The sequence below is a fragment of the Trichomycterus rosablanca genome, chromosome 22 (genome assembly GCF_030014385.1).
Source record: "Trichomycterus rosablanca isolate fTriRos1 chromosome 22, fTriRos1.hap1, whole genome shotgun sequence".
In the NCBI taxonomy this organism is placed as follows: Eukaryota; Metazoa; Chordata; class Actinopteri; order Siluriformes; family Trichomycteridae; genus Trichomycterus; species Trichomycterus rosablanca.
Genome location: NC_086009.1, coordinates 11,640,861 through 11,654,158, shown reverse-complemented (window position 1 = coordinate 11,654,158; position 13,298 = coordinate 11,640,861). Strand labels below are relative to the sequence as shown.

Below are 13,298 nucleotides of genomic sequence, written 5' to 3'. Positions count from 1 at the left end.
ACAAAAACACCTAAAATAATATAAGATTTTGACAACATAGTGTATAATGGAGACAATTTCTGAGCCTAACATCACTTAGTGTTTTTATTTTGCTGTTTTAGTGACCAGTGTATATGTATATCTCCCTATGCTTCTCTAATTTTTCTTAGATCCCCTCCCCACCCATCCCCTTGAGTTCTTCCTATTAAAGTGAAAAATACTGATTGTGACTGGATCTTCTCTTTCACTCCTTAAAAAAAGGAGTACTGGTTGTCAATGGCTCTGGTCCGACCTCCCTCCCTTTCATCAGCCTCTGCTCCTTCCAGCTGGTGCAGAGTCATATCCCTGTCATGCTCCTCACATTCCTCAGGCCCACTCACTGGTCCCCCTGCTCCTATAGCCTCAAGGTCACTTGCACGCTCCTGTGGTGGGGTGGGTGGAGGAGGGCGCCCAGATGGTGGAGGGGGCTGAGGGGGGCTACGGGGTCTGCTGGTCAAGTCTGGAGTGAGAAAAGTAGAAGAAAAAAAAAAGACAAAATGCACATGGGCAAAACAAAAAGCAAGTAAAAATAACATGTTTTAGAAATATACAAATGTTAAAGTTTTTTTTTAAGTGAGCAAAAAGAAAGAACAGTTTTAAAAAATGTAAGAACTACATTAAAATCAAGTAAAACACAGCACACAGATTCCATATACACTGTCTTCACAGTTTATATTTGAATAAGTTTTCAAGCAAGTGTGTCAACACTTAATTTTTTTGTCTGTTTTGTGTGGTATCTGCCAAAATGTTTACTTTACCAAATAATAACACATTTGTTTTGTTCTGGCTAAAATTCCTATCTGCCAATGCACTGATTCCAAACATTATACAACAATGAATCTGATCTGCTTATAATATTTCAGGTGTTTAAGACCATGATACATATTCAGCTCGTAAAGACAAATTCTGTTAGTAGGCAGATATCTATCTTATCATTTACTGTTTCCACTCACTCTGTAACTACACATCTGTCCAGCAATACAATAGGACAATACAAACCTTAATTTAAAAAAAATGTTTGAAAATTATGTAATCAATTCACTTGGAGGATGTTCACCCATTTACTTCATAGCAAATAAACCAATTACAGATATGATACAAAACTATTGTTGTTTAACAGCTTAAAAATTATGGCTTTCTAAAACATACCTTAAACAAATTACAAACACAATTTCCAGAAAAGATGGGCATGGGAAAACAAGGTTTTTAATTAGTTCATACTCTTGAACCTTTATTTAAAAATACAAAATTTTTTTACGTTTTCACTGACCATGCTAATTGTACTTTGCACAAATAAATGTGGAATTTGATGTCTGACTTTATGTTTTGGACAACTCCACAATAAACAAGTGCATAGGTAAAAGTATCATGTTAAGCTAAAAAAAAGAGGATCCACTAGAGCAGGGGTGTCAAACTCATATTCACCGAGGGCCACATCAGCATTATGGTGGCCCTCAAAGGGCCGATTGTAATGTATCCTGCTGTGGATTGCAGTCACATTGCTGTTTTTCTTGGAGGCTGAATTCTGCATTTATATTGTTCTACTTTACCACAGACACAGCCTCATAACACAAGAGACGCACCGGTTTTTCTTCCTGAAGCACAAACTTGTTTTCACTTTCATTAAATTTCCTCCTTATGCTTAATTTTCTTAATTATCTTTTTGTACATTGTAGGATCATGTGTAAATATGTGTAACATCATCTACTGGCGGGATGTGTCACTTTGCAGGTCACAAAATCAGCCTGCATTTTGAAAGATGCAGTTTATTTAGGATTTTACAGTGTATTTTTAAGACAATCATTCTGCCCTCACTAATAGTTTATCCCCCCTTCTCAGCTAGACAGACAGACAGACAGCTCCCTTCAGAATACAGTCGGTTTATTTGCTCCCCAGCTGTGTGCATCAAAATGAAGTAAAAATACAAACAATAAAAACAATAAAGAACCTAATACAGTAAAAGCACACAGCTGTAGTCAAGTGTTACATCTGGTACAATATGAGATTTAACCAAACGTAAAATAACGAGTTAAAATTTTGTGTAAAAATACTAATTGCTATAGTAACGTAACAACAGTATTTAATTACGGTAAATTTGTAACTAAAACGCTGTGATATACTCATTAAACATTTACTAACAACTGAGAATATAAACGCCACTACTTACAGACAATGCTTGGGTATTATATTGCAATATAATTATTTGTATTTATTTATTATTGTATACATTACTGACTACGCTACCCCGCGTTCTTTTGCCGTAAAAGTCACATGGCTTCTTAGCGAAGGTTAAAGTTAGTTGCCATGACTACGATGTCACGTTGTCTCTTAAAGGCGCAGGAGCGGATTCAATTATAAGCGCGTCTCTGTAACGACTCGAACCATCACAACAATCATACAGTCGTTTAAGCTCTCCACTACTTTCTGCCATACTTCATAACAGAATTGTCTAACAGATCAAAACAAACATTTCTTAATGCAAATTATTTAGGTATTTTGTCATTTACCATAAATAATATTGTAAAATAATAAATGTCATTGAAATGTCATTGAATTAATATACCTTTCGGGCATTAAAGCGTTAACACTTTTTGCTCCGTTGCATTATCATCCTGAAAAATGACCATCAATAAACGAACTTTATGAATGAAATGAGAAGTGTACCAAATTTAAATGTACACCTGTACATTAACCGTTAAAGTAATGCCATTACCCGACACTCAACCCCATCGTAATTGTATGTGGAAATTTGTTTGTTTCATTTAGGCAGCCATCTTTTTTTATCTTTCATTTTAATGGCACCATCCAAAAGTTCTCCTTGGCCAATACAGATTTGTGATTCATCAATGACAATCACTTTCAGTCAATTATCCATACTTCATGATAGCTTCTCTTTATTCTGTTTTGCAAATTTTTATTTGGCTTTTCTATATTAAAAACCTATTTCATTCACCCTTCTTCTTCTTACATTTCTGTCAAAAGCAAACCTTTTTTTTGTGTTTTGCTGTGCGTTTTCAGGGCATACTGTTTGGAGTTTTTTGTTCTGGGTGGCTCAGTACAGTCTTCTTCTGCCGTGAAATGCAAGCATACTATAGTTTTATGTGAACTCATGCTATAACGTCACGCTATGCATTGGGTTCACCAGTTGGTCTGGTAGGAGTTCCAATCATGTATTGCTGTTCTGGCTGGTTCTTAATGTCATTAATTACAATACAAATACAAATACAAAATCTTAACTAATTTGGCTGATATAGGTTTCACAAAGGCAGAATGTTCAGCTACCAAACAAAAATATCTGTCATATCTGTAATTTGTTTATTTGCCACGAGATATATAAACATCCTCTTAATTGTGTTGATTCCATAATTTTGAGAAAGTTCAATTCAGATTGTTATTGGGGTAAAGTGTAAAAGACAGCATCTGTCATAGTATGAAAGGTTAGTGCCTGTTGCATGGGTGGCTTGCATATACAGGGGTTGGACAATGAAACTGAAACACCTGGTTTTAGACCACAATAATTTATTAGTATGGTGTAGGGCCTCCTTTTGCGGCCAATACAGCGTCAATTCGTCTTGGAAATGACATATACAAGTCCTGCACAGTGGTCAGAGGGATTTTAAGCCATTCTTCTTGCAGGATAGTGGCCAGGTCACTACGTGATGCTGGTGGAGGAAAACGTTTCCTGACTCGCTTCTCCAAAACACCCCAAAGTGGCTCAATAATATTTAGATCTGGTGACTGTGCAGGCCATGGGAGATGTTCAACTTCACTTTCATGTTCATCAAACCAATCTTTCACCAGTCTTGCTGTGTGTATTGGTGCATTGTCATCCTGATACACGGCACCGCCATCAGGATACAATGTTTGAACCATTGGATGCACATGGTCCTCCAGAATGGTTCGGTAGTCCTTGGCAGTGACGCGCCCATCTAGCACAAGTATTGGGCCAAGGGAATGCCATGATATGGCAGCCCAAACCATCACTGATCCACCCCCATGCTTCACTCTGGGCATGCAACAGTCTGGGTGGTACGCTTCTTTGGGGCTTCTCCACACCGTAACTCTCCCGGATGTGGGGAAAACAGTAAAGGTGGACTCATCAGAGAACAATACATGTTTCACATTGTCCACAGCCCAAGATTTGCGCTCCTTGCACCATTGAAACCGACGTTTGGCATTGGCACGAGTGACCAAAGGTTTGGCTATAGCAGCCCGGCCGTGTATATTGACCCTGTGGAGCTCCCGACGGACAGTTCTGGTGGAAACAGGAGAGTTGAGGTGCACATTTAATTCTGCCGTGATTTGGGCAGCCGTGGTTTTATGTTTTTTGGATACAATCCGGGTTAGCACCCGAACATCCCTTTCAGACAGCTTCCTCTTGCGTCCACAGTTAATCCTGTTGGATGTGGTTTGTCCTTCTTGGTGGTATGCTGACATTACCCTGGATACCGTGGCTCTTGATACATCACAAAGACTTGCTGTCTTGGTCACAGATGCGCCAGCAAGACGTGCACCAACAATTTGTCCTCTTTTGAACTCTGGTATGTCACCCATAATGTTGTGTGCATTGCAATATTTTGAGCAAAACTGTGCTCTTACCCTGCTAATTGAACCTTCACACTCTGCTCTTACTGGTGCAATGTGCAATTAATGAAGATTGGCCACCAGACTGGTCCAATTTAGCCATGAAACCTCCCACACTAAAATGACAGGTGTTTCAGTTTCATTGTCCAACCCCTGTATATATTAACTGCAAAGTACAATAAATCCCAGAAGTGTTACAAAGCTAAAGATTTGCAGATATATTTTGAAAATGCAGGCATCAAGACTGATGAGTGTACAATGACAAAAAGTACATAAATGAATAATTACAAAAAACGATAAAAAAAGCATGTTTGCTGAGATGCAATGCTGAAAGTCAATACCAAATTAGCTGTTTCTCCAATTACTAAATGAAGAGTTAGCTGTGTAGCTTGAAGGATGATGCACAAAATGTTGTAAATGTTGTATCAATATCTTTTAAATGTTGTATATGATACAAAATATAAAATGCAGTGCTTACTTGACATTTCCAGTAAAATAATTTGTTTAAAATGTGGCCATTGTGGAGAAAGAGCTTGTTGTCTTTTTAAAATTGGGATTGGTTTAGAGAATACATTAAGTGACCCATGTAAGAAGAAATCTACAAAGGATCTAGGCAACTAAAATCCACCCAAGATAGAAATAGGCAGACAAACATGCTCTATGGTGAACAAATAACCTGCTGTTCGACTATTACACCTATGTTTATTCCTTTTCATCTATGCCCACCTGTGGTATAATGTTGGGATTTTGTTTTTAGCGTGTTTGACCAAAAATACTACTTTAATGTTTTTTTTTATCCTTTTAGAATGCCCAACAAAGGCCACATGAACATACTGTAACAGCAATTATGTTTATTATGATTATTTGTATTGATATGATTATTATGTATTTATTATTTTTTAAAATGCAACGGGGTGTCCGCAGGGATCCTCAAGTTAAATGTTATCATTTAAAAAGTGTCTGTTAATCACAACTGTAAGTCCAATTTTTTTTAATATTTAAAGAAACACTTTACTTACTTATTCAATTAATTTCTTTACTACAAAAACTAAATAAAAAATATTGAATAAAACCCACTAGTACTGTTGGCCAGCAGAGTACAGGTGGTCACTATGCTATTGTTGGGCCAAGGAGGAGAAGAAGAAGAGGAAAGAATGTTTTAAAGCAGTGAGAAAGGTGGAAGGGTAGAAAGGTGAAGATGAGAGTTGGAACTCTGAAAGTGTGCACTTAGACTGGGAGAGAGCTAGCTAATGAAGAGGAGAAGGATTGATATACTATGTGTACAAGAAACCAAGTAGACTAAGGTTAGAAGCATTGGAGGTGGTTCGAAACTGTTCTACCCTGGTGTGTATAGAAAAAGAAATGGGGTAGGGCTAATCTTCAAGGAAGAGTACATAAACAATAAATTGGAAATGAAAAAGGCGTTTGATAGAGTGATGAGTGTGAAGCTGGAAATTGATGAATGTTATCAGTGCATATGCCCCACAAGTGGGTTGTGATATGGAGGAAAAAGAAGATTTCTGGAGAGAGTTAGATAAAGTGGGAGGAAACCCAAAGAAAAGAGAAATGTAATTGGTGCCGACTTCAATACGCATGTTGGTAAATGGATCTACTCAACACCTTCTCATGAGCTGTCTTTCATTAAGGGCAGAAATAGGGATGGGCAGAATAAAGTATGTAAATGGCTTTAGTGAACACACACACACACACACACACACACGTTGTGATTTCCCCCCAGTTTTCTCCAGAATTTTTCTCCCCAATTGTATCTTACCTCTACTGATGCAGGCCTCAACTACTGTGAGTGCTGACTGCTTTTCATCTGCACATGGCGAGTTTATATGGGAATATATGGGAGATTCAAACTCCAAGTGTGCTTTACCACTGCACCACCCAATATTTACATACGCACATATTTTAAAAAGAAGGAGGAACACAAAGTGACATACAAAAGCAGGGGAAGGTGAAAATAGCTGGACTATATCCAATGCAGGGGATGTAACCTTAAAGAGATCGAAAATTGTAAGGTGGTGGCAAGGGTAAGTGTAGTTAGACAGCATCAGATGGTGGTCTGTAGAATGCCTTTAGAGGCGAAGTAGAGAAAGTGAGTGAGGGCGGAATGAAGGATCAGATGGTAACTGCAGAACTGTTGTAACTACAGAGGCAAAAAAGTTGATCAGCCACAGCAAGAAGATCCAGGAAATGCATTGTTTTTGTGGATGTACACACGTTTGCATTGGAGAGGTATCTTTCAAAGTGAAAGGGAAAGTTTACAGGTCAGTACTAAGGCATGGTATATTGTACTGCTTGAAGGCGGTGGCACTGACAAATGGCAAGAGAGGGAACTAGAAATAGCAGAGATAAAGATGCTGCAATTCTTCTTGGGAATGACAAGGATGGACAAGTTTATTAGAAGGACAGCGCAAATAGTATGTTTGAGGGACAAAGCTAGGGAGGCAAGATTGAGATGGTTTCGTCAAGTGCAGAGAAAGGATGAGATTTTATATTGGGATAAGGGTACTAAGGATTGAGCCACGAGGCAGGAGGAGAGAAAGGCCAAAGAAGAGCTTTATGGATGCAGTAAGGATATCTAGATAATGTCTCTTAGGACAATCCCTGCTTGCTTTAACAAGACAATGCCAAGTCACATTCTGCTTGATCACAACAGCATGGTATTATATTAACAGAGTACATGTGCTAGACTAGATGTATGGTGCATTATTAAATGCAATACAAAACAATGAAGACCCCACAATATTGAGCATCGTGTTCTATCAATGAGATTAAAAAAATAATTCTCACAAATACAACAGTTGGTGTCCTTAGTTCCCATAAGATTACATACTTTTTGCCACATGTTGCTAATTTAGAATGAGCAAGACACATTTAAGTTTTCAACTGAATTAAGATTGATTTCAACAATTTGCAATTTATTGATAACTGTTTTCATGTTTTCCCCACTCTACCAACTTCTTTGAAATTGGGTTTGCAGTTCATACAAAAAAATACATAGGACTAAGCTCTACTTTTGTGTATTTAAATGTCTAAGCAGTCTTTAGGGGTTTAGAATAAGTAGTGTCTCAATACACGTCCACTATGCTTTTACATCATCAAGCCCTGAGATAGCTAGCTACATGGAAATACTGTGGAAGTGATAAACTCCAAGTAGTTTCATTATATTTGTTAGATAAACCAACTTTATTTAATCTCAGCCAGGCATTTTTACGGACATTGCATAATTGTCACACTAAATGCTTTCAGGACAAAAAACCCCAAAACATTACACAAAGTAAAAATCACAATTTGTTAAACATATTTTGTGATTAATTCAAGGAACTAAGTCATCCAATACCCATATAACCCTTGTAAAAAGTAATGTCCCTTTTACTTGGTTGGGGGGTTGCACCAACCTTCAATTTTTTATGTATCACTTTATTCCTTAAATGTATCCTTTTTTAAGGAATTGTTTTTAAAAAACCACTTTAAGGTGTTTGGGTGGCGCAGTGGTAGCACACAACTCAACAGACACAAATAAGTGTGTCTGACGAATAGGGGGAGGAAATAGACACACCTGGTTGCCACTGCAACAGTGACTGCTACTGTCTGGTTTAGGCACCTGCAGGAGTGGCACAGTGTATATTAGTATATTTCTGAGTTGGAACTGGATCACTTCATAATGTTATTGTTGTTGATTTGAAGCTATTTGGTTGTGAACTTACTTTTGTATTTGAGATATTTAGTATTTTAGACCTAGCTTCAGCCCACAAAAAAACTCACTCCTTATCTTAATGATAAGTGGAATTTATTATTCCCTCAGTAACATGTTGTTTTGGTTCGATTGCAGCATCCTCAAACCATTACACTACAACCACTACGTTTGACTGTTGGTAAAAGGTTTTATATATAAAATGCTATATGGTTAAAAAAAAATGTGGGCACCACTTATAATTATTGTGTTCATGTGTTTCAGCCACACTATTTCCTAATTAATGTATTAAAATTATTGACAGAAAATGTATTTTATGGTTACATTGTGGCAACTGTTTGGTGATGACCCTTTCCTGCTGTAGTTTGACTGTGCCCCAGTGGCATAAATACAGTGGCTTGCATAAAGCCCTGACTTTAATGCTCCTGAACACCCTAGGAAGAAATCAAAACATTAGTTGCAGGCCAAACCTTTTTGTCAGGCATTAATGCCTGGCCTCACAGATGCACTTACCTCATGGGTTTAAAATCCTACAGACACAAAACGACTATTCAATTTTAATGCTCTTGACTCAAGTCTAATGGGAGCAGTCAAACTAGCCCTGTATATAAGCAGTCAAACTAGCCCTATGCACTAGCATACAAAGAAGACCCAACAGATTTCCACAAAACAAACTTTTAAACAAATAACTAAACAAAAAAAATAATTTGCAGAAATTATTAAATGATTTTGCATTTACCTGAAATTTGTGCACAAGGCCTTAAATAAGTAAACTTCAATGCAATTGCAATTTTAGTCCTAGACTGTTCAGAATATAAACACCCTTTGTGCTGACACAGAAGTGCATAGTGTTAGTGATAAAGCAGCACTTTTGTGATTGAAAAGTCTACACGATGTACACATTTTTTTACATTAAAAAGTTAAATGTATAAAATGTATAAAATGTTTACAAAACATTGTAAACAGATGCATATCTTTTATATTTTGTTGTATCAAGCATGTGTATAGGTTGTGAACACAATAGCTTACATAAGGTCAAATGGAATACTACCTTTTTCATTTTTTTGTTGTTTCAAATTACCTCTATTTTAGGTAAATAATTACACAAAAAGACAGTAATGAGATATTTAGTACAAGCTACAAGGCACTGTTTTGGGAGGCAGCAAAATCTGAAACAATAATATGGTTGACTAATTGATTAAAAAATTAAGGGGGCAAGTCAGTTAGTGTTGGATAACTTATTTCCTTCAACAAGTAAAATAATCATTTAAAATGTATTTGTGTTTACTTAGGATGCCTTTGTCTTAAATAAATTAATTTAATAATTTAAAACAGAGTTTGACAAATATGCAAAAAGTGCTATATATATATGCATAAAATATGCAAATCTGCCTCTGAGGTTCTTCCTTTCTCTCATTCACACTTTAATTTAATTCCCTTTCTCCCTCTATTAAATCTGATCTCACTTACACACAGTCAGAGATGGGGGTTGATGGAGAATCAGGGTGGCGCGTGGTGATGACATCACAGACTGTGGGCCGGCTGCCTGCCCTGTCCCGGCCTGCGAAGATGACCCAACGATAAACAACAACAAAGACAGCCAATCAGAGCTTTGATTCACACTAGCAGAAAAGGGGAAGCCTGAAGCACAGGGATGGGACAGAGGGTTTTAGTCAAGAAGTGAAGCATGAGTGATAGTGAACAAGAAGTGGAGCATGAAGGGTTTAGGAAAAGAGGCAAAGAATTAGGTGCATACAAAAAAAGGTGAATTATCCAATGCTGTTAGAAGAAAGAGAGACTGAAGAAAGTCTATGAAAGATAAATGTTTTAAGTGCACAGACATGAAAGATTTTTATAACTGCATAGACATTGTTAAACATGGTTATTCTAGTATATTTTGCAATTAGTTTTATAACTACCATTGTTTTCAGTTTCATTTTTAAATTACAAGGCCACATAGTAGTGCAGCTGGTTGAATAGTCACTGTCTGTAAAGAGTTTTTCCAGGTACTCTAGTTCTCCCTTTTAACCCAAAACATGCAGAAGGTGCATTACCCTTGCTTAGTAGCCCATAGGTGGGAATGAGTGAGTAAATGTGTGTTGCTCTGTGATTGATTGACAAACTGCCCATGTGCCTCACCCTGCCTTGCATGTTTCCATGTGGCACTGGACCAGCCTCAACTATGACAAGTGTTTAGTACAACACCAAATCAGAAAAAGTTGGGACAGCATGGAAAATGCAAATAAAATAAAAATGCAGTGTTCCTTACATTTACTTTGACTTTTTTTTTATTGCAGACCGTTTGAACCTGGGATATTTCATGTTTTGTCTGCTCAACTTTATTCATTTGTTAATATACCTCCATTCCTGCATTTCAGGCCTGCAACACGTTCCAATTTAGGGCCAGAGTCTGTCATGGCATGGGCTCTTGGCAGAGGTAATTTACACTTCTGTGATGGCAGCATAATGGCAGAAAAGGAAAAGTACATTGAGATCCTAGAGCAACATATGCTGCCTTCAAGACGTCATCTTTTCCAGGGACGTCCATGCATTTTTCAACAAGACAGTGAAAAACCACATCCTGCACACATTACAAAGGCATGGCTACGGAAGAAGAAGGTACTGGTACTGGACTGGCCTGCCTGCAGTCCTTACCTGTCTCCAATAGAGAATGTGTGGAGAATTTTGAAATGAAAAATGCAACAACGATAACCCCGTACTGTTGCACATCTTAAGACATGTTTGCAGGAAGAAAAGGACAAAATAAAACCTGAAACACTAAAACATCTTTAAAGTGTGGTGAAAAGGAATGGCAACATTACAAAGTGGTAAATGCTTTACTGTCCCAACTTGTTTTGGTATGTGTTGCAGGCCTGAAATGCAGAAATTAATATTTCTTAATATTAATAAAAATAAATATTAATAAATTAAATGAAGTTGACCAGACAAAACATGAAATATCTCAATTTCATACTGTCTGCAATGAAAAAAGTAAATATTATTTGCATTTTCCATGCTGCCTCAACTTTTTCTGATTTGGGGTTGTAAAAATAAAGAAATGAATAATAAAATAAATGACAATTTTCAAATTGTGGATGTTGTAGGGCTAAGTTGTATTGTTTAACATTAGGAGAGATTCATGAAGACATACTGCATATTGTGTACAACGTGAATAGACACAACTCTCTTCCTGCAAGCCACAATTATGCATACTAAACTTCACTGAATACTGCACAAATATGCAACGAAAATGTATTTACATTCCTCCACAGATATCCACCACAATAACATAAACATTTACTAACTAACTATACATTCATGCTAGCAAGCAACACATTTGTAAGATTTTCTCAGTTGAAGTTCAGTTCAGTGACAATATCAGTGATTGGCTTTGGTTCTATGGACCAATTGTATTGTGTGTTACTAACATCTTTTCCTCACAGGTCCCTTCCTTTGCTGAGTTTTATTATTATGAAAATGAATAAATGCAGCACGTAAATATAATTAGTAATCTGCATACTTTTCGGTCATAATTATACTGAAAACTACAGCAGTTGCTTTCACACATTAACAGAGACTATATAAATCAGCACAGTGTAGTTGTTGTCTAGTAATGAATAAAAAGGGTTACATCTAAAGGGAATTTAAAGCTGAGGAATCACCTTCTGCAAGTTTTTCTAAGGTGGAAAGAAAACCAGTGTTCTTAGAGAAACCCACATAGACGAAAAACAACGTAACACATTTAGACAGAAGATTGAGCCCAAGTCCCTGTGACTCAAGTTGGTGTGCAGCAGTAAGCTAGGAATACATTTTCTTATCATTAAAAATGTCAGGTATGACAGATAAGGCATATATAGATATTACAATAGAATACATATTATTCAACTCTATAGATGTAATAGCAAAATGTACAAATTCATAGCCGTTTGAAATAAACCAAACAAACAAGAACAATTTAAACAGCTCAACACAACCTATATAACAAGTTGTTTCTCCACATTAGACATCAGAGTTATCCATGACAATTATTCATAACAATGACAGAATTGTTCATGACAAGCATTTTTAGTAATTAATAGAAACCCTTTGTTGTTATGACCTGCTGCAAACGTAATGTACAGCCCGACACCAGCTTCTGGCAACATTTCTGTGGAATATGAGCCCATTCCTCAAGGGCTACGGCCTCACTAATATTTTTTGGGTATGTATGCTGCAACTGCAGGTCAGGTGACTGGGATGGCCACTCAGTCTTTCAGGACATCTTCAGAAAGGCATGATATTTTCTCTTAGAATTGCCAGAATATCCATCTTGCCCTTCACATGCTGCAGATTTCCAGTGCCAGAAAAAGCAAGCAGCTAGAATGCATCACTGAGTCACTGGTAAGCTTAGCTGTAGGCAGGATGTTCTTGTTAGTGTATGCTTCATTCTTCCTTCTCCAGACATACAGCTGATCCATTGGCTCTAAAAATCATCGCTCCACAGAACAGTATCCCAAAACTACTGTGGCTCATCTATATGGTTCTGAGCATATTGGAACCGACTTTTCTTTTGCTTTTGGGTAAGTAGAGAGAGCCCTTCAGGGAAAGCTTCAGCATTTAGTATGCACCTTATTGTGCAAACTGAAACATCAGTGACTACTGCCACCAAATCTTGCTGCAGGTCTTTTGCAGTCACTTGAGGGTTTTTGACCATCTGCCTCTCAGTAAATTTGGTAGCAGCTAGTGAAAACTTTTTCTTTCTGCCATGTCCAGGTAGTGTAGCCAGTGTTACTTTTAACTTTGAATTTGCAAACTATACTTCCAACTTTTGACATCTTTTGTATCCTTGTTTGTGTGTCTACTCTTTTGGACATTTTTGTGACTGAAACCTCTTGACTGAATTCTCTTTATTGAAATTTTGCCATATTTATAACTTGCTATCCAATGTCACAGTCAATGAATCCTTAACCAGTCCAGGAATTTGATGTTTTTAATTTGATGTTTGATGTAA

At 37.1% G+C, this 13,298-nt stretch overlaps 1 protein-coding gene across 3 annotated transcripts in view; it reads right to left on the bottom strand.

Moving 5' to 3' along the window:
• Positions 1-360: 360 nt before the first annotated feature.
• Positions 361-13,298, bottom strand: part of sh2b1 (SH2B adaptor protein 1) — a 59,194-nt gene continuing 46,256 nt past the window's right edge. For all 3 annotated transcript variants that reach the window (XM_063018662.1, XM_063018663.1, XM_063018664.1), the window contains 2 exons: positions 9,779-9,869; positions 361-478 (listed from right to left, as the gene is read on the bottom strand). In XM_063018662.1, the coding sequence (XP_062874732.1) occupies positions 457-478; positions 9,779-9,869 (113 nt within the window). In that variant the 3' untranslated portion in view covers positions 361-456. The remainder of the gene's footprint in view (positions 479-9,778; positions 9,870-13,298) is intronic.